The following is a 21,172-nucleotide window of genomic DNA, read 5'->3' on the forward strand; positions in this document are numbered from 1 at the left end:
AGAAAACCACCATGGCACATGTATACCCATGTAACAAACCTGCATGTTCTGCACATGTATCCCAAAACTTGTGTAATAAATATAAAAATAAAAATAGCTGCATTTTTAAAGCACTCATGTGTTCATAGATGCTTGCTCAACACTGTTTTTTCACCACTCCCCTGAGTTGTAGAGGCAGGTGGGTATTGACAAATGTCTTTATCAGTGAAAGGTGTCTCTGAGTTGAGGTGAGAGCTCTTTTAGTCTTTCAGGGATCACTTTCCCTCTGAAATACACTTGACTTAAAATGTAACAAGATGGCATATTTACTGAAAGGAATAATGCATCTTAAGATCTGTCAGATGATCATAAACTCTATGCTCTCCTGGGTAATGCTCAGATTAGTGCGTATTCCCTGACACTGATTTCCCTGAAGCTTTAGACATGTCAGTGCCAAGAAAACTGTCTTCCCAAATAGTACACATCTATAAATTAAGAGTAGTGGGGTGGGTTTTTGTTCTTTGAGACTATTTTTCTTAAATTTAGTTTCAAGAATTGATAAACCGCTTGCCCCTTCTGTTATGTTAGTTTATTATAGTCACATGTGGAAACTTTGTAATCTGTTTCACTGAGGCATTTAAAAATATTCTCCTGCCTTTTACATCATAGAATACCAGGAGATGCTGAATAGATATTTCAGTATTTTTCTTATTAGAAATCATAGTGTCCATTGTAGTACATTTTGAAAATACTGTGGTATAAAGAAAACTAAAATCACCTCTATGATCACTGTATACTTTTATATATTTTCTTACAATTTTGTATTTTACAAACTATGGATTATGCTGTATAATTTTTAAATCTTTTAACAATACAAGCATTTTTGCTTTAAATATTTGACAGCATGATTTTCGTTGCCCATATAGTGTTTCATTACGGGTATATAATTTATCCAGTTCCCTGTTGTTAAATACTATGTGCAATGTTTTTTGCTTTTAAAAATACTATAAAAGACACCTTTGTATACAGGTCTTTTAGATGATTTCCTAAAAGAATTCTTAGGTTTAAATATGAGATACAAATGCTGCAAAAGATCCTGAAGTTCTAATAGAGAACAGACTGTCAAGTTTTTAGGTCAAAAAAGTCATTGCTACCTCACCTGAAAATCATGGCCCAATTCTTACTTTTTTTTTTTTTTGTCTGTGGGGAACTGTATTACATTAAGAATAGAGAAAAGTAAAGTTTCTTGTTTTTTTGTTGCCCTTTCTTGCTCAAGTGCTATTACCACAGCTACTGGCACTCCATGGTCTATGTGCCACAGATGCAGCAGCAGCTTCATGTAGAGAATTATCCAGTCTATACTGAGCCACCTCTGGTAGATCAAACCGTTCCTCAATTCTACAGTGAGGTGAGGAGAGAAGATGGCATACAGGCGGAAGCATCAGCAAATGGTGAGTATGTAATGAGATTGCCAGCAAGAAAGACAGTTGGATTTTATTGTGTGTAATTCAATAATAGCTTTCATATATTTCATCAGGTCCATATACTATACCAGTGATTCTCAAAGCATGATATGTGGACCTCTTGTGGTCCCTAAGACTCTTTCAAGGGATTCATGAGGTCAGAAGTGTTCACAATAATACTAAGATTTTATTTGCCCCTTTCACTGGCTTGCATTTTCATTGAGGGCATAGAAACCAGTGGTGGGTAAAACTGCTGGCACCTAAGCACTAGTTGGTACTGACCCCAGACTCTGCTAGTAATCAGTGTTTTTCTCACTGCCACACACCCATAGTACAAAAATGCCAATCTTATTTTTTTGTTTAATCAAAGACATTTTTACTAAATTTTTATCCTTGAATAGTTGTATTTTTCTTTGTGACAAAAATGGAACTACTTATAAAACACTTCTGCATACTAAATGAAGTATAATGATTAACTTAAGGAAAAAGACTTGTGCTATTAAGTTATGAGTTGTACTTGCTGACTTGAAAGAGGGATAAACTATCATTATTCACACTTAGTTGATCTGGCCGGCATTTTCTTAAATGAACAAAGTGAGCCTGTCACTTTAGGATAAATAACTAGTAATATTTGTTGTCAAAGATACAATTTTAGCTTTCAAATAAAAATTAGAATTTTGGAAAACATGTATCTTCCACCATGAGCTTGACACCTTCCCACCAATTAAAACTCCTGTAATAAGATAAGTAGAGCTGAATGTAGTTTCTTAAATTGTATGAGGAAATGTGTCAACATTTGGAAGATCTGCATAACTCAGTGAAGGAAGAGTTTCCCAATTACCAATGCATGATATGACCAAGGTGTGATTTTTGTAACAGATCTTTCCAAGTGCAAGATAAAACAGTGGATTTTAATGTAACAGAGCATGCAAAATCCACATTGCTACTGACCTTTGAGGAACTACCACTTACGTAGTTTGGGTGTAACATCAAAGAATATCTACAATTATCTGAAAGGCTAGGTATTAAAATACTTCACTGAGCTGGGTGCAGTGGTTCATGCCTATAATCCCAGCACTTTGGGAGTCTGCGGCAGGTGGATTGCCTGAGGTCAGGAGTTCGTACCTGACTTGCCAGCGTTGTTATAAGAACTAATTGGGACCTTATGTGTAAGTATACTATTACCTGATGCATATTAGGAATACTAATTTCTCTCTTCATTTCCATTTTTAAAGCATATTACAGTGTCAATCTTTTTTTTTTTAATTTTGTGCAATATACCTTTTATAGAGCTATTTTTAATTGTAGTTAACTATGAGGCAGTGGCAGTCTTAATTTCACAGAGTTAATCTAAGCCCAAGTAATGAATTTTTTATTTTTGTCTAATGTGTATACTCATTATAGCAAGATTAAAACAGCATTTATTTCTACTGGAACTGATTCATGGCAAAAGTGCTATGAAATTAAAATTTGATCTTAATGACATTCAGGATATGACACTTTTAGGGTGTTCTTCAGAACTATACTTTCGGGTATAGACCAGAATGTCTAGACACCTGAGTTTTTCATTGCTAAATGGTTATTCAGATGATGTATACTGTAAAACTATTGGATAACTCGATTGTGACCACCTCTTACAAGAATTTAATTAACTAGAAGGACACTAGAGAATATTTATGTGTTTAGCTTGCTGATACCTAAATCATCCCAGAAAGATAGCTGTCTGTACATTGAATATACTTGACACATATATTTCACAGTTTTTTAATTTGGAAATTTTCATGTTATCTTTACTCATTATTTGTATTTAAAGTGCTCCTGCTGCAATTGCTGTGATCTTTCTTATAGTTAATAAATTTTATTTTCACACATAAGAACATCCATTTATGTTGCATGGGGTTCTGTTTTGGTGAATTTTTGTATATAAAGTAGACTGTATACATCCTTTCTTTCAGATACTTTTCCGAATGCTGATTCTTCATCTGTCCCTCATGGAGCAGTCTATTATCCAGTAATGTCAGATCCCTATGGGCAGCCACCTTTGCCAGGTTTTGACTCCTGCCTTCCGGTTGTGCCAGATTATTCCTGTGTTCCCCCCTGGCATCCAGTTGGTACAGCATATGGTGGTTCTTCTCAAATTCATGGTGCTATAAATCCTGGGCCAATTGGCTATATTGCTCCATCTCCCCCAGCTTCTCATTATGTACCTCAGGGTATGTAAGATCCAGCAGTATGAAGTATTCTTGCACTGCCATTTTCTTGCTGTTTTTGTTTTTAAAAAGTATTTTATGTTAGTGGTTAAATGATTTAGGTGATTAGTGTTTACTATTGTATTTGTCTTTAAAATTATTTTATCTTTTGATTTAAAATAGTACTTTAAAATTAAGGGGTATTATTTTGGGCTGTGACTAAGGAAATTGAGATGGATGTACAACTAGCCCCATATTGAACATACTTCATTGTATTCAGCTGTTTTCCTGTCAGCCATTTGTCAGCTTTATACTAGCTGATGGTACCAATTGATAAAATGAATATAAAGTATTTCATTGGTCCAAAAATCACATATCATATTAAACCATGCAGAATTGGAATAACTTCCACTTTTTTCTAGAAAGTAAAACCAAGAGCCTTTGCTTCTGGGTAACTCACTTAATATTAAATTAAAGAGCTCTTCAGGTTTCTTGAGAATTATCTGAAGCCAGTTGCATTCTGTGATATCAGTTTTGAAGGCACATGGTTCTCTGCTTTAGATTTATCCCATACGCTATTGTTTAATACTGGATGTATGTAAGTGTTTTACTGCGCTGTATTGAATTGGTGTCTTTTGCACAGTTAGCAGTAAATAAAAATTAGCATTTAAAATTGCCAAAACGAGTGAGATTTTTTTCTTTTTGCGTTTTCATGTCAGCAAAGAGTACCGGACATTTGATTGTTTCAACATGTTTTTTCTCTGGCATTTTGGTTGCAAAAGAATGTGAATTTTTAGCATGAACTGGTGGGGAGTAGTTGCAGGGCCACTTGAGATGTTATTTAATCTAGAGTCATTTTAGCACATACTACCATATCTACGCCTTTTCTCCAGAAAATGTTCCTTTTATGTTGTATGTGTGTGTGTGTGTTTTTTTAAAGCATTTATAACCCTCTTATAGAACTTCAGACTTCTCATTAATCCTATACTTTCAATAGTTGTAGGAACCAAGGGAAAACTCCTTCACCCTCTAAAGGTTCACCAAAAAGTCAGCTCACAAAAGGCAGATAAAGAGAAAGGGCATACAAATTTTATTAATGTGTACATGGGAACCTTCAGAATGAAGACCCAAAAATACAGGGGAAATTGTCCATTTTTATGCTTAGCTTCAATGAAGTATGGACAGCCATGTAGAAATATGATTGGACAAAAAGGGTATGATCTGCTAATGGACTTGAGTAGGGGAACCCAACAAGGCTTGTTTGTATTCTTGGCCTCTCTGAGCACACATTCCTTCCTTCTGGATGTGGGACAGGATCCTCTCGGGAATAGGGGGTCTTATGACGGTCAAACCAGGTAGATCAGATAATTTTTTATGACCAGTTTTTACACAGAAAGGTAGAGTAATATTTTTAGGTTTTAGAAAAGTTCGAGTAATATTTTTAGGTTTTATGGCTGGCTTTCAGGAAAAAGGGGTTCTGGTTTCTATGACCCACTTTGGGGAAGAGGGATTCTAGTTTCCATGGCTAGCTTTGGGGAAGAAGGAGACTGAGAGACAGGAGGGCAGGAGAAGGTCAGAGAAAAACTTGCTACTGAGGCCTTCATTCGGGGGTATTGTTTTCTGAGTCCAGACATTGTCACATCTTACCATTTTTGTTTTTAGACTTAATCTTGTATCTCTGAAGGCCTGGCTTGGCTTTGGCTTTGGCTTGCTGTGAGACACATTTCATCATTCTTTTTTGCCTTCTCCCTTTCATCTATCTGAAGACCACAAGATGTTCTGTATTGATCAGTTCTTCTCGGAGGGGCAAATCGTCCTGAATGCTTTGCTCTGTCTCACCTGACAAACAGCTATTTAAAAAGTGTTCTTTGGTTGCCACAAAACCTATTTATATCGCTTTCTTAAAAGGTTATTTTTGTGAATCAGTCTCTTCTTTCCCCCTGTGGCTACACCCTGGCCAAAAAGAACAATTTGAGACATCAGGGCTTGAAGTACTTGAACAGCTGAAGGTACTGGAGTGGAACATTGCAAAGAAGATATATCTTCAATGTACTTTTCTCAAGATGATTGATATTGATGAGTTCTAAATAAGCCAGTGTACTAAAGGGTTCTGCTTCTTAATAGACAGTACTGATTGGATTTGTTTTTGTATCCTTGATTTTAAGAAGGCCTTGCACTACAAGTTAGCATCTGACAACTTAAGGTGGATGGCAGTGCACTAATGTTTTAATAACAACCAACTGTGTGTACTAGTGTTTTAACTTCTCTGCTAACCTCCTGGGTTCTCAATTTGTGCAGCCTGCAAATTGTGTTTTGCATAAAGGTTTGTTTTAGTCAAGCTTATAACATGGAACAGCCCCTTCCCAACATTTTTTGAATGTGCAAACATTTCTGAAGTATACATAATTCACAGAAAGTGATTGTCCTCTGTTTTCAGTTGTCAGTGGTTCATAGGTTCTAAGGGGTGTTTTAGAAGGTTGTAGTCTTGAGAAATATGGGTTTGGAATTTGGTGGGTTTTGAGACAAGCACATCTGCCTTAGATTTCCAGTAGATTTGTTTTTATTTCAAACTTACATAATGCTGCCTTGACTTGTGCTCTATTACCAGTTAATGAAATTTAATCATGATTGGCATTAACGTAACCTGAAAGCAATGTGTGTACTAGATTGTGAACTATCAATTGAGGGCAGTATTTGTGGCCTGCTTAAATCATGCAAGTTCTCTTTGTTTATGTATTACAATCAGTCTTCTCTAAGAAATAATCAAGGAGTGAGTCCTGGCCCTCTTGTTGGGGGAGAGGTGAGTGTAACCTGTACTGCTGCAGAAGTCTTCAGTCGTTCTTGGAGGCAGCTGCCAGGTAAAAAGGAAATGGTTTTTGTGATGAAAACCAAAACAAAACCCTAACACTTAATCACCATCTAGGATAAACATAGTGTTAGACTTCTCCTTTTTACAGATCACCTCTTAAGTTGCTCTTGTTACAAAAGGTATCCTATCTTTTCTCTGCATTTAACCAAATTTCAGCCATTTAGAATTGTTTGGGGAAGGAAATATAAAGGCACTGTAATTTGTTTGGAACCTTTTACTTACAGCTCCTTCTTGACATAAATCTGGTTACGCTAAAGGTAAAAAGCTGGATAATTTCTCATAGCCAGGAAAAATAATTAAATTCATTTTTATGCTGTATATATTCTCAAAACTGATTGTGGCTTTCTGCCTTGATTAAGAGCAGATGAAAACATCCAGTCGGTTTTACTGTTGAAATTTAAGACTTATGAATTTAAAGCAGCTTTCATTTCCTTAAAGCTTATAATCAAGGCATAACCTTTCAATTAGCTTTGGATTTAAAAGGATAAACAAATCATGGGATTTTTTATGTGAACACCAGACATTGAGAACTTAGACAAATCTCCATAGATAATGAATGATATAGTCTATTGGGAAGGGTGGAGCATAAACTTAATCTAGACTTTTGTAAATCTGGGGCAAATTTAGTTCATTTCATATGAAACCTCTTTAAGGCCTTTTATATTTACGTTTATAATAATTTATATAATTTATATAAGAATTCAAGAGAACTAATACAGGTTGAGCATCCCTAATCTGAAAATCCAAAATGCTGCAAAATCTGAAACTTCTTGAGCACTGACTTGCTGCTCAAAATGTTCTTTGTGGCAATTTGGAATTTCGAATTGGGAATGCTCAACCAGTAAATATAAAGCAAATATTCTCAAACCTGAAAAATTTTGAAATTCCAAACACTTCTGGTCCCAAACATTTCAGATAAGGGATACTCAACCTATGTAACAAGACAACCTCTTGTTTCCCTCCATCCTACCTAGAATGTTAAGTTTCAGTAGGAGCAACTTGATTTGGAACACTTGTCTTCTCTCCTACCTCAATGACCAAAGGCAGTTTCCCCTAAAATGCTTTTCAGGGACATGGAGGGTGCCTGTGTGTGGGAGATGTAGCTTCAGGAAAGGATTGACCTGAGTTTAGGTAATGACCTACTGTGTGACTAAAACTACTTTAGAGTGATTATGGGAAGTGCTTCAAAGTAATTTCAGGATGAGTATTATAGATGAAAGAACATTAGCTGTGTGTCATTGAATAATTATCATTGAAACTTAGGTTCATTATGCTATTTTGTTTGAAATTTTTGATAATAAAAACTACCTTGGTAACCTGCCATCTGGAGAGGAGATGTTTGCTTATGAAGTTAGTATGAGTTTGGGTTTTTTGAAATGTCTTGAATCCTGAAAAGAATTAAACTTATAAGGTTGTAGAGAGGCTGTCACATAAGGTCCTCCCCTTAAAACATCTGGAGTTTTGGGGAAAGCTATAGGATGGAAAATGGATTCTTGAAATTCTGTAATTAATATTTGCTAGCTACACGTAAAGCTAGTTTTAATAAACACATGACGTTTATTTGTAGTGGAAACTAATTGAGCTAAGTGAACCAATTCTGGTTTTACTGTTTCAGTAATTGTTTTCCCAATAATCACCACTGTTTTTTTTTGTTTTTTTTTTTGAGATGGAGTTTCCCTCTTGTCGCCCAGGCTGGAGTGCAATGGTGCAATCTTGGCTCACCGCAACCTCCTCCTCCCGGGTTCAAGTGATTCTTCTGCCTCAGCCTCCGGAGTAGCTGGGATTACAGGCATGTGCCACCACACCCATCTAATGTTGTATTTTTTGTAGAGACAGGGTTTCTCCATGTTGATCAGGCTGGTCTCAAACTCCCAACCTCAGATGATCTGCCTGCCTCGGCCTCCCAAAGTGCTGGGATTATAGGCATATGAGCCACCACGCCCAGCCGATCACCACCACTTTTGAGTTTACTTTTTTTCTTATGGCCGCTGGTGAGGAGGGATCTTGGAAACAAGAAAATCTGACTATTATTTAGTTTTTTTCCTGGTAGGTGTCTCTTGCCACTGAGTAGACCTTTTGTGAAGTGGGTGGGGTCATTACAAACAATATTGAGGTTAAACTGAATCAGTTCTTACGAATTCAGACCAGTCAGTGAATAAAAACGTTGAAATCTGTTCTAGCCAAACATTATTGGTTCATAGTATTGATTTATTAGTGTTATATGGATGGTCAGTCCCCTCACATAATTAGCAAATCTTTCTTGCAGAACTTTTGGCTCTTTCCAGACTATATAATACAGGTTTTTCCAAATTGTTTGCAGAATTGTTGAAAAAAATCTACCCTAATACTGGACTTAAAATAATGTTTTATTTCCTTGCTCTGGTATGTTGGCTGCCTCAAAGTGAAAATTTTTACCTTCATAAAAAGCTATTTTATATTCAGTAGTCTTGTTTGTTTTAGCAGTTGAAGTTTGTTTTGATTTTCTTTCATTCCTTTTAGCTCTGCTAAAATAGCTTCAGCTACCCAAGAAGTTTTTCCTTTCCTGGTTGTTTTGAAACATGGCATAGGATTTTGTTAATTTAGTTCTTTTTCTTTACTCACTGCTTATTTTTTTTCCAACATTTTCTTATAAAAATCTTTTAAACACAGAGCAGTTGAAGGAATTGTTCAGTTAACATCTGTATATTTACTACGTAAGTTCTGTACTTACATTTTCCTATACTTGCTTTTTCACATATCCATCTATAAGTCCTCATTTTTGATGCATTTCAAAGAAAATTGCAAACTTAAGTACAGATTACCTGTAAACATTTCATGCATATTGTTAACCAGAGTTCAAAAGTTGTTAAAGATTTTTTTCTTTTGAGGTAAAGTTTACATGCAGTGAAATGCACAAATCTTAAGTGTTGGATGCAGTGAGGTTTGATAAATCACATACTTGTGAAACCCAAGCCCTGATCAAGATAACATTATCATCCGCAGGAAGTCTCGTCATGCTTCTTCCCAGTCAAATCTTTCTATTCCATTCCCCTGGGTAACCACTCTTGGTTCTGATTTTTCCCCAATAGATTAGTTTTCTGTTTTTCTAACTACATAAATGAAAGTATATGCTCTCTTGTGTAAGGCTTCTTTCAGCATAATGTATTTGGGATTTATCTATGTTGTGTGTATCAAAAATTTATTGCTGAATATTATTTCATTGTATGAATATGCCATAGTTTATCCTTTTGATGGACACCTGGGCCATTTCCAGTTTTTTTACATATTATAAATAAAGCTTCTATGGATATTTTTCTGTAAATCTTTTTATGAGCACATGTTTTCATTTATCTTGGAATAGAATTATTGGGTCATAGGTGAGGTGCATGTTTAGTTTTTTTTTATAAGAAACTGCAGGACATTTTTCTCAAGTGGTTGTACCATTTTAAACTCCCATCAGCAATGTATGACAGTTCCAGTTTCTCATTACCATCAGCATATGATGGTGTCAGTGGTTTTTATTTTAGTCATTTTGGTGGATGTGTAGTAAGTGGTATCTCATTGTAGTAAGTGGTATCTAATTTGCATTTCCCTAATTGTTTTTCATATCAAGCATTTTTATGTGCTTGTTCATTTGTATACCTTTGTGAAGTGTGTTCAAATAATTTGTGTTATCGTATTATAGTAGTTCTTTATATGTGCTGGTTGCAAATCTTTGTCAGATATATTTCTGTTTTTTTATTATTATTATACTTTAAGTTCTAGGGTACATGTGCACAACGTGCAGGTTTATTACATATGTATACATGTGCCATGTTGGTGAGCTGCACCCATTAACTCGTCATTTACATTAGGTATATCTCCTAATGCTATTCCTCCCGCCTCCCCCCCCACCCCATGACAGGCCCCAGTGTGTGATGTTCCCCTTCCTGTGTCCATGTGTTCTCATTGTTCAGTTCCCACCTATGAGTGAGAACATGTGGTATTTGGTTTTTTGTCCTTGAGATAGTTTGCTGAGAATGATGGTTTCCAGCTTCATCCATGTCCCTACAAAGGACATGAACTCATCATTTTTTATGGCTGCATAGTATTCCATGGTGTATATGTGCCACATTTTCTTAATCCAGTCTATCGTTGATGGACATTTGGGTTGGTTCCAAGTCTTTGCTATTGTGAATAGTGCTGCAGTAAACATACGTGTGCATGTGTGTTTATAGCAGCATGATTTATAATCCTTTGGGTATATACCCAGTAATGGAATGGCTGGGTCAAATGGTATTTCTAGTTCTAGATCCTTGAGGAATCGCCACACTGTCTTCCACAATGGTTGAACTAGTTTACAGTCCCACCAACAGTGTAAAAGTGTTCCTATTTCTCCAGCACCTGTTGTTTCCTGACTTTTTAATGATTGCCATTCTAACTGGTGTGAGATGTTATCTCATTTGTGACTTCTGCTTATTTTAATTATCCTTATCTAACCAGTGTGTTAATGTTGTACACTCATTTATGCTTAAAATAATTAGGCCAGGACTTACAGGTGAGTTATTTAGCTGAAAGTTAAGCTTTTCTGATATGCTAACCAGTGCCCTGCTGGTGTAAAAGTTAATCAGTAAAATAAGACAATCAAACTTCAGGAATCTGAATTAGTAGAAAGCTAGTTGCTGAAAAGTCTGTTACTACAAAAAAATCTGAAGGAGAAATGTCAACTGATTCTGGAATTATTGCTCAGATGTCCTCAGATGACACTGGTTTAATCATGACCAGCTTAACCTCCATTTATATGTCTTCTCACTGTCTCACAGATTCCAACTGTTCTATGCAATATGTATCATACTTTAAGTACTCAATGAAGAATAATTAATTTCCAGGATTGGGCTTCTAAGGTTTTTCGATATTGTAAGCTATAGCTTTAAAACTGTATTGGTCTCTTTACTTCATCTCATAGTTCTTATAAATTATTATTAAATTCTTAAATACTAGTCAGCTTTGTTTAATGGAAGATATAAAAATCAGAATATTTATTTTCATATACTTTTCAAAATATATTGGACTGTGGAGGTCTCCCATTAGTGTTTCTGCTAGGCAAATTACATTGTGAAATCTGTTGTTCATAAATGTTAATAATAGGTGGCTACAAATGAATACACTGAAAAAGGGAGGAACGTAACACCTTAAATCTGAGTTGTCACACATTTCAGGGGAAAAAAGTAAATACTTTATTTTGTTGATACTGAAGCTAAAAATACACAAAATTATTTTATTGTACAAGATCCTTTTTAATACATTAAGATTGACACTGTGCACTTACAGAAAGTGTTTAAATAAAAGTAATAGTTAATTCAAAGAGATTTCCACTTTTAAAATAGTCTTCAAAGCCAGTGTCATTTACACAGACACATTTGGAATTTTCCCTTTTCATGATTATGCTCGAGATGTATCATTTTAAACTGAAATTTGACACACTTTCTACATGGTGATATGTGGTTGGGGCTGCCAACTAGGCTTAGAAGGTGAATTACACATAGTCCGTATTCTCTAGTATTCTCCTTCCTGCTACCAAATGTTAGTTTGTAGCTGCAGACTGCATTCATTGTTTTGAGTAGAAAGAAACTCCCATCCCTAATTTCAACCCCATTTTTTAGAAATATGGAATAAATAGAATCCTGTGAAGAGTTTAACTATTGTTCTGTTGAATAGTACCTCTGGTGTGCATTCCTATTATAAGAAACAAACTAAAACGTATTTGCTTGAGACGGATGTGTTTATCCTTATCTGAAGTGTCCTGGGGAAGGTCTGTGTCTTTACTGTTGAGATAAGATACAGCTTTACTTTTACTTTGTTAAGGTAGTAATTTGAACAGTTAATTTTAAAGTTAATTTATCTCGTTGAATTTCCTTTTACATTAAACCACAGACTGATGTGTTAACCCTTTGGGTTTAGAGGACTCTTCATGTGCTCACATAATATTCATTTTGGTGTCATTGGTCCCACTTATCCTGTTAAGACACTTGAGAATTCTGGCTGCTTCTCCTGCCCAAGTAATGCTAAGCACAGTTATCACTGATTATTGGACTACAGGTTACGTTGCCTTGGATATTTAAACTGATTGCTTAATATGTTTTACAAGGAGGTCCTACAAGGTGTGGCCACAACATGATGAGGCTATACTTTAAATACTGTGACTAGATCTTATACAGGAAATACCTAATCTGAATCTGTGACTTTCAGATGACCTGAACACATTCAGCTAGCTAGCTGTCATCTTCCCATTAGAGTTTCTTTCCATTGCTTCTGCCACCGTGGGTTCTTATGAGTCCAAAATCCTCCCCTCTGTTCTCTATGGAGGTGAGTGGTTTTTCTTTACTGTCCCTCTCCCTGATAACAGCCTAGTCACCAGAGCCTCTGTGCTATACAGTGTCATTTCTTAAGGATCAAATAAGTTTGAGGAGTCAATTCTGAGTTTATTTACAGCATAAGCCATTGGAACTCAATGTATTTTACTATTTAAACACAAAGGGTTAATCATTATGGTTGTTCCCAAATCAGTGAAGCTTCTCTATCTAAATATATTGCTCTTTAAAGTGTTCTCTTCAGGAGGCTATGTGCTTATTCATGTAAGGCTACCACTGCTCCAAGCATAATTGAAACTAGATTCCAGGATACAAAGGGGAACAAGCATTCTTGAGGGGGTGACGGGGATATTCTATAACTTGATTTTGGCTGGTGCTTCCAGAGGTATATACAACTCTGAAAACTCACCAATTTGTACACTTTAAATGAATGCAGGTAATTGTACATAAATCATTCCTCAATAAAGTTAATTAGGGGAAAAAAACTAGATTCCCAAGAACAGTTCCAGGTCCCTTACAAATCCCACAAGAGACAATCTCATTATTTTATAATTGCGCCTATGAAAGTGCCTATTGTGTAATAGCACTTGAAAATGTTTTTTTTGTTTGTTTGTTTGTTTTTAACCAGAGAAAGTGGTACTCATCTTGACTACTGCATGTTTTACCAAGTGTGGATCTAAAATTACTTTTGGCAATTTCTAAATTCCTAAAAATTTAATCTTGCAGGATCATGATTTTCTACCATTGAGGATATTCAGAGATCGTACTGTAGACTTTGAAAGTCATTTCAAAAGCAGAAGTCCAAAGTGGGTTGAGTAATGGCAGCATCATTAGAATATGGGTATGGCTTTTTAAGGTGACTACTTTAAAGGACCACATTCATTTGGGTGCATAAGTTCTGGTATGTTTATGAAAATATCAGTCATTATCCTATTTTATGTTTATTCCAAATTTATGATGCTAAAAGATGACAGCAGATACATAATCTGGCTTTTTGCCATAGTACCCTTCCTTACCTTTCATTTCTCTTTCATGTTGTTTTGACAAACCCACTTTATTTCTTAGATAAAATTTGAAGGAAGTGATCTTTCCAATTGGCTAAAGTGTACATATTTATGAAAGCCCATCTGTGATATTGCATTATGGATGTGGTGTGTTGAACTTATATTTACAGTGATCCCAAAGTTGAGAACTTGTTAACATCTGAAATTTAACCCAAATATGACCCAAAATTTGAAAAATGATTTACCGGTAGTTCTGCTTTCATATATTGTTGCATTTTTTTGAATTTCATTAAAGGAGAAATGATGATGCTAATGTTTTAATTAACCATTTTAAATTACATTTTTAATTCAGGTGATTCATCTCAATTTGGCCATCCAAAAAATTGACAATTTGGTGGTTTAGCCCCATGTTTTAAAGTGTATATCCTCACTTGTCCTTACTTCAAAAGCTTTTCCAATTGTCTCTTTACTACACTATCACCATCTAAGTTTCCCAATCCCAGCAAAAATCCAAAGCCTCCTTTCTTCCTTCCAAGGGTCAGCTTTAAGAGTTGTGTAAGACTGGAGAACTGTCAAGAGGGTTCCTAGGTTGGAAGGCAATTGATGGCAATGAGTATTTTGGGGATATATTGAACTTCTGGGAAAAGATATAAAATGGCCAATCCCAGCTTAATTGTACTTTCAAATGGCTGGCTACCTTAGGCTTAAATAAAAGGCACACTGCCACATATTCGTTCAAGTGCCGCTGAGGACAGTGCCTTTTGTGTGTATGTATGTAAGCTCCTGGGATGTTAGGTTGCCCCAAAACCTGCTAAAATCAAAGGGCAAATATGCTGAAAAATGGTGAAAATGACCTTCACATTGCAAGCCATTCTAACCTACTTCAGTTAGTCTTTTTTGGTTCTATCAAGTCACTGGAGTTATAAAGAAAGTTCTTTGAGGGGGAGGAGGGTAGGACAGATACATGCTACTTTCATGGATGTATGACAGTTGATTTCAATGATCAAAAGTTGTGGGCTGTTTATGTTCCTACAGAAATTGTTTGCCATTTATTTGTGTAGTAACAGGAAGCCTCTATAGAGCTTTCACATCTTTTCACATCATATAAGAAAACTAGCTTTTTGGCATAAGGGCATTCCACTTAGTTTTATATTTAAATATTATAATTCTTAATATGTATATGTCTCTCAGGTACCACAAATGTTGATGGTATATCTTTAGAAAAAGAATGAACACAACTCAGATCCAATAATCAAGTACAAGATACAAATCCACTCAAGTTAGGGATAACACAAATACTGAGCCTAAAGATGCTAGAGCACACTGGCTTGCTGCCCCTCTATCATTCCAGCAGTTAACTCTGTTTCTTACATTTTCTAAAAGTAAAGCTCTCACAAGGCACCCACTAACACCTCCTCTGGATCACCACACAACAGATGAAAATCCTAGGCCATGTACCAGCGTATGAATGAATATTAACACCTCAAGTATGCACCAAATTTCAGGTATACAGTAAATCTGAAGTATGCAGACTTACTTTATTTTGCCAAAAATGTGTATATTTAAGTCTTCCAGGTAAGTTATTCTGACCTAAATGCTTTTTTTTTTTAAACAAAACCAGGAACCTCAAATCTTGATAGCTCTCAATATAAAAGTGCTACAGAAGATGCTGTCATGGCAGTTCATTTTGGCAGTTCCTCACAGCTCAGGAAATGTCTCCATTGAAAAGTTATTCTTGCTTCCCTCTCTTCAAAATGATCTAGTAATTACCTAAAGGGGTAAAGTGCCAAAGGCAGAACAATCAAATGCTATTAAGTTTTGTTATGTGTGTCTATGTATATACACAGACACGTTCTCACTTTTACAGACATCCCTCAAAAGGCAAAGCAAGCCAAAACCCACATCTGTTGGAAAAAAAGTTACTGGAAGGTTAGTTGGAAATATAATGGTAACAATGTTTCTCTCTGCTAAAGTAAAGCTCACATTCATTTGGGGTACTCAGATCCCACTGCCGAGTTCTACACCAACAAGGTGGATATTTGGAGCAATTATCTAGATAAAGTAAGCCAAAGAAACAATCTAAAATATCCATAGTTTTGAAGCAAAGCTGCAGGGATTAAAGGTAGGGAGAGCTGTGAAGTAGGTATGAAGAGGTTATTTAGATGATCTGAACACTTGGATCAATTTGCATTGACTATGTCTGTATGAGCAATCTTGAAAACTTGATTACCAAGAAAATATACTCAATTTTTCTTAGGTACCTTTATTTATTTATTTTTGAGACAGTCTCGCTCTGCTGCCCAGGCTTGAGTGCAGTGGTGTGATCTCAGCGCACTGCAACCTCTGCCTCCCAGGTTCAAGTGATTCTCATGCCTCAGCCTCTCAAGTAGCTGGGACTACAGGCGTGTACCACCATGCCCAGCTCATTTTTGTATTTTTAGTAGAGATGGGTTTCATCATGTTGGCCAGGCTGATCTCGAACTCCTGGACTCAAGTGAACCACCCACTTTGGCCTCCCAAAGTGCTGGGATTACAGGAGTGGGCCACCATGCCCAGCCTCAATTTTTCTAAGGTACTTTTAAACAAAGGATTTGCTGCCTATCTTCAAGTACTTTTTACCTGATGATGTAACAAACCAAGGTCTGGGGCACTAAAACTGTTAGTCAAAACACCACACGAGATTCACCCACGATGCAACATGAATGCCAATGGTTATTTGTATTTTCAGGCTAAGGTATGGCCTCGTATTTATCTCTAAAGTTCCCAGTGAAGTTTTCAGATGAGGTTTGCACTGCCATAAGAACTATAAAGTTCTTTTTGGAAAAGGTATTAAGTCATTTGAAAAGTGGAGGCGTTCGTTTTTTAAAAATTATTTAATCAAATTGCAGACAGGTATTTACGACTTAGCTTGAAATAGCCTAAGTTAGGTCACAGTGGAATGAAAAATGATGGAGGCAGAACAGGGAATTTTTTAATATCTCCATGTCAGTAGACAGAAGCAAAACTTGAAGCATTTATATCCCTGTAAAGTTTGGCATTTTCCAAAAATGATTTTAAATTTAGAGTCTTTCCCCTGTATTTCACTGGACATAAAGCTGGAAGTGGAGATACTTCAACAGTGGTCACTTTCTAATATAATTCAAATATTTTCTTTGTAATTTTTACCTTTATTATTAGGGAGACTTTATGAGATCAAATAAATGAATCCAAGGTGTCCGGAAGTGATAAGCCAACTGTAATGTAGGTGGAACATGATATGGATATTTTAGATAAGTAGTAAATTATTTTTGTATTTGTGTTTGACTTTGCAGTACATTTTTAACTTCACATTTAAATATGTAAGTCTGAAGTTTTTGGAGTTCACAGCATTTTTGGCAAATGAACAAAAGGGTGTCTGTAGTGGCCACTTCACATCTATATATAACATATATGCTTACTAATGTCTTCTATAATCTAGAAGACTTGAGTTTATTGACCATCTCTGTGACCTTGAGCAAGTCATTGTCCTTCTCTGGGCCTCTTTATTTTCTATTTGTAAAATATGAGGTTGGAATAGAGTAGATCCTTTATAAAGTTCTCTTTTAGTTCTTAACTTTTTATGTTTATAAATTTACTCTCAAGTTGGCTTATAACTCCTCTGGGGTCAGAGGATATACCTAAGCATTTTCACTTGAAATACCTTTTATGATACTTGATCAAGAGAGTAAGGAAGTGAACAAAATCTTTTTCCTTTCCTACTTTGTACTGAATTAGAGTTAATAAAAATGTTGGTGTCACCAACATGGAAGTTAGGGCAATAGCTGTTTAGCTTTAACCCCCATCCTAAATGAGGCTTCACTATAGCTAGTGAAGTGTTAAGCCCAAGTCACAACGATAACCCTGAGAAGATCTGAAAAGGAATGTACTCCCGTGACATATGACACTGGTTCTTTCAATAGTAGAGATTGATTTACACATATTATCTCTTTAGAACGTAAGTGACAGAAGACTTTTGGAATATAGTTCCATGTCTGGCTAGCCTGTTTTCTGACAAGTTGATAAGGTCACTGCTAGAACACTTATACATAAGTTTTCAGAAGTGAGACACCTGAGAAAAACATGTTTTTCTTTTTATAAAATGGGTTTATATGCTATTTCTTTTGGTGCTGTTAATATGAGTTAGGAATGTAGCCCAGGTTCTATTATTATTCAAAGTGAATTTGACAATTTGGAAAGCTGAATCTGTAACTTTAGAAACCTTTCTGGAAAGTAACCTGTGATTAAATGTCAAGGCCATTTATGACAGTCTTAGTGAAGCAGGGGAGAAATTGATTTGAGTAAATAACCACTTCAGATATGATCAAGGAATTATTTTCGGACAACCTCTTGCCAAATGGGTCTTGATACAGCTTTTTCACTTGATCACTTTTCCCTGGATCTGAGGCTTTATTCTTCAAAACCTCCTCCTATTTCTGGCCCCTCCCCCTCCATTTTGCTCTTCTCCAGGCTAGAGACAGAGATGGGAATCCATTCAAATAACAGAAACCACACTATCAAAAGCTAGTTTGGAGGCATATTTGCAGTTTGAAAATTCCTCATTTCTCTTACTTTTATCAGAAATTACTTACATTAATCTAAATGGATTCCTATTGGTGTTGACATTAAAAAAACAGGGTGACACCTAACTATTTTACTTTTCTGGGCTACACACTATTAATGTAATCTCTAGGACTCAGACCTAGAGTTGTTTCAGGTCATATGTTAGAGTCTAAATTGAGGAAACCTTTGTGCTAACGTTGGTAAAAACCATCCTTGCTCAGCAGGTTCTCAGTGGTTATCAGGTCTAGAATGATGACCATATGCATTATGGACTTTATTTTTTAACTTGAACCACTGTATTCTGATGAGGTACTCTTAAGCTGTGGAAAAGAATTTGTTTGGATGTATAAATGTAGCTTTCTTGGAAGACAGTAGAATTTGGATCACGTTTATAATTCCATGAATCCACTAGGGTTGTTATGTTATATATCATAATTTACACATGCAATTCCACTGCCCCCAATGAATATTAAAACTGCAACCTGAATTAGGTTATCTATACCTAAAGTTGCCATTTTTATAAAGCAATTAATTAAAATGAAGATGCTCTTTTCTCATATTTTGACACTTCAGCAATATGCCATTTTTCTGATAAAAATATTTCAAATTCAGGCTTTTATCTTAGAAATTATTTGATAGCAATGATAATTAAAACTATCAACAGTAGAATAGGACCCAACAAATATGACAACTATTTATCTTGCCAATGTATGAGATGTAGTGACTATTGGTTAGAGTGTAGTAGATGTTTTTAAAAAATAGCACAAATTCTAAATACTGATTTTCATACTATCAAATTTTCAAATGTAAGTTAATTGAAACACACAAACACAGAAAAATAATTCGCCTAACTTATTAGATATGACATATACTATGGGGTAAATATTTCATTGGCACACATTAGGAAACTAACACATCTTTAAGAAACAAGAAAACTCAACAGCCCCCACAATAAGAAGTTGTAGTATTTAAGAACGAAACAAGCCACTTATACCTAGAAACCACAAGCAGACAATTCTTTGGAATCTCTTCAGCCTCCCTTTGATGCTGTTCATTGACCCAGCATGGGCAGCACGTAGCACTGAATGGCAACAAAGATGGGCAGGGTAGTTTGCCTTATCTGATAGCTGGTGGGGACTGCTGACCACATCCCTCAGCTCTGTGGGAAAATGGCATGAGACTCTGAGGATGGTCAGGAATCTGTGCGGCAACAAGACTAGCAAAGTGGCACCTGGGGCTTCAAGGAAGCTTGGGTGAGAAAAGCAAAGCAAAAAGGTTAAGCACCCAACTGCACCTCTGATGATTAGGTGCAACACCCCTTCAGTCGGTTGTAAGATGGACTTAGTGTGTATAGGTATTAAAAAGGCAAATAATAAAGTAATAATAAAACAAGAACAAAAATGGAGAATGTGGCTATAAAAGATGGTGCAAATAAGAGTTTCACTCTCCTTTCTCGGGGGCAGGGGCAGTGAGGGAATCATATTCTGTGTCACCTCTGAGAGCAAGGAAATTACAAATTTCTGTTGAGTTCCAGAACAGATGATTAGGGCTTGACTTAGAGGCGAGTTGTAACTTGTTCTTCCTGTTCATCACCCCATTTGTGCATGAGCAAGTCACAAGCCTCTCCCCAAGTTTCAAATACATCCTCTGAGGAGTCTAAAAGTTTAGAATTTGAGGAGCAGATGCTGGATGCACAGTGAAGAGAGCTGGAACAGGCTAGAGGGCATTCACTGCTCTGAGCAGCGCCCTGGACTTCACCTAATTCTACCTCACTGAGGTTAATTTCACTTTGAGAACAGGCCTCTGCTTTCCCTTTCTCCATCTGAGAATATCTGATGTCCTGCCACATAGAGTGCTGCTGAACAATTCCATCAGAAATTGTGTACATTGGCTCTGAACTGGGTTCAGACATATGACCGTTAAATTTGGAGAATAGGAGACCCAGTTTCTTGAGAGAAGTACCCATGAAGGAGCGTTTGCTTGATGACTCAGCTTTTGACTTTCCTTGGGCACCACTGGACCTTGGCATGGTTCTGATGAGAGGTGGCCCATGGCAAGTCTTTTTCTTGCAGCCTAAATTAAAAGAGACACTCTTGGATTTGGCCCGAGCCCCACCACTGCCATCATTATTATCGTCTCTCTGAGAGAGTTCAGTGCTGCTAGTGGAAAAGCTTCTCCTTGGATGTTTTCTATTTCCCAAGAGGTCAAGCACTTCATACCGAAAGCTGGAGATGTCTTGCTTTAATTCCTGGGAAAAGAGAGGAGACATATTATGTCAAGAAGCTTGGTCTTTATTTCAAAGTAGGCACATTAGATACCTTTGGTATGTTCCAGGTTTTTGCCTAGTAGCAAATCACAAAACACCAGAAAAATCTGCCATTATTCAAAAACACAAGAAAAACATTAATAATTCCATGGGCAGGGCTGGGCTGGCCATTGGCAAAATTGTACAATGGGTAAAGTTGATTCAGGATTAGCTAACACTTTAGCAGGGATTAGTCTGTTGAGGTGCTTTCATAAGGACTAACTCCTGCTAAGTATTAACTAACAAGGTATTAGATTAGGACACTGGCTTCACAGGTGTCTGCACATAAAAGGACTACTGAAGAGGAAAAAGCTTTTTAAGACTCTAACGAGTGAAACTAGAGAAGTTGAATGTCAGGTGATGAGACTGCTGTTCTGAGACAGGGGGCCCTGTTCAAACCTCTATAAAATGTCTTCTGTCTCCAACTGGCTGCTTACATACTAGATTGTTCCTTTA

The 21,172-nt window shown here is 36.3% G+C and overlaps 2 protein-coding genes across 9 annotated transcripts in view; one reads left to right on the forward strand and one right to left on the reverse strand.

Moving 5' to 3' along the window:
• The window catches only part of ALG13 (ALG13 UDP-N-acetylglucosaminyltransferase subunit), a 79,552-nt gene extending 75,239 nt beyond the window's left edge, over nt 1-4,313 (forward strand). For all 8 annotated transcript variants that reach the window (XM_054471082.2, XM_054471083.2, XM_063660467.1 and 5 more), the window contains 2 exons: nt 1,256-1,430; nt 3,398-4,313. In XM_054471082.2, coding sequence (XP_054327057.1) covers nt 1,256-1,430; nt 3,398-3,663 — 441 coding nt within the window. In that variant the 3' untranslated portion in view covers nt 3,664-4,313. The remainder of the gene's footprint in view (nt 1-1,255; nt 1,431-3,397) is intronic.
• Nucleotides 4,314-11,671: 7,358 nt separating this feature from the next.
• Nucleotides 11,672-21,172, reverse strand: part of TRPC5 (transient receptor potential cation channel subfamily C member 5) — a 322,611-nt gene continuing 313,110 nt past the window's right edge. The window contains exon 11 of the mRNA XM_054471093.1: nt 11,672-20,659. Coding sequence (XP_054327068.1) covers nt 19,967-20,659 — 693 coding nt within the window. The 3' untranslated portion in view covers nt 11,672-19,966. The remainder of the gene's footprint in view (nt 20,660-21,172) is intronic.

The sequence above is a fragment of the Pongo pygmaeus genome, chromosome X (assembly GCF_028885625.2).
Source record: "Pongo pygmaeus isolate AG05252 chromosome X, NHGRI_mPonPyg2-v2.0_pri, whole genome shotgun sequence".
Taxonomy (NCBI): domain Eukaryota; kingdom Metazoa; phylum Chordata; class Mammalia; order Primates; family Hominidae; genus Pongo; species Pongo pygmaeus.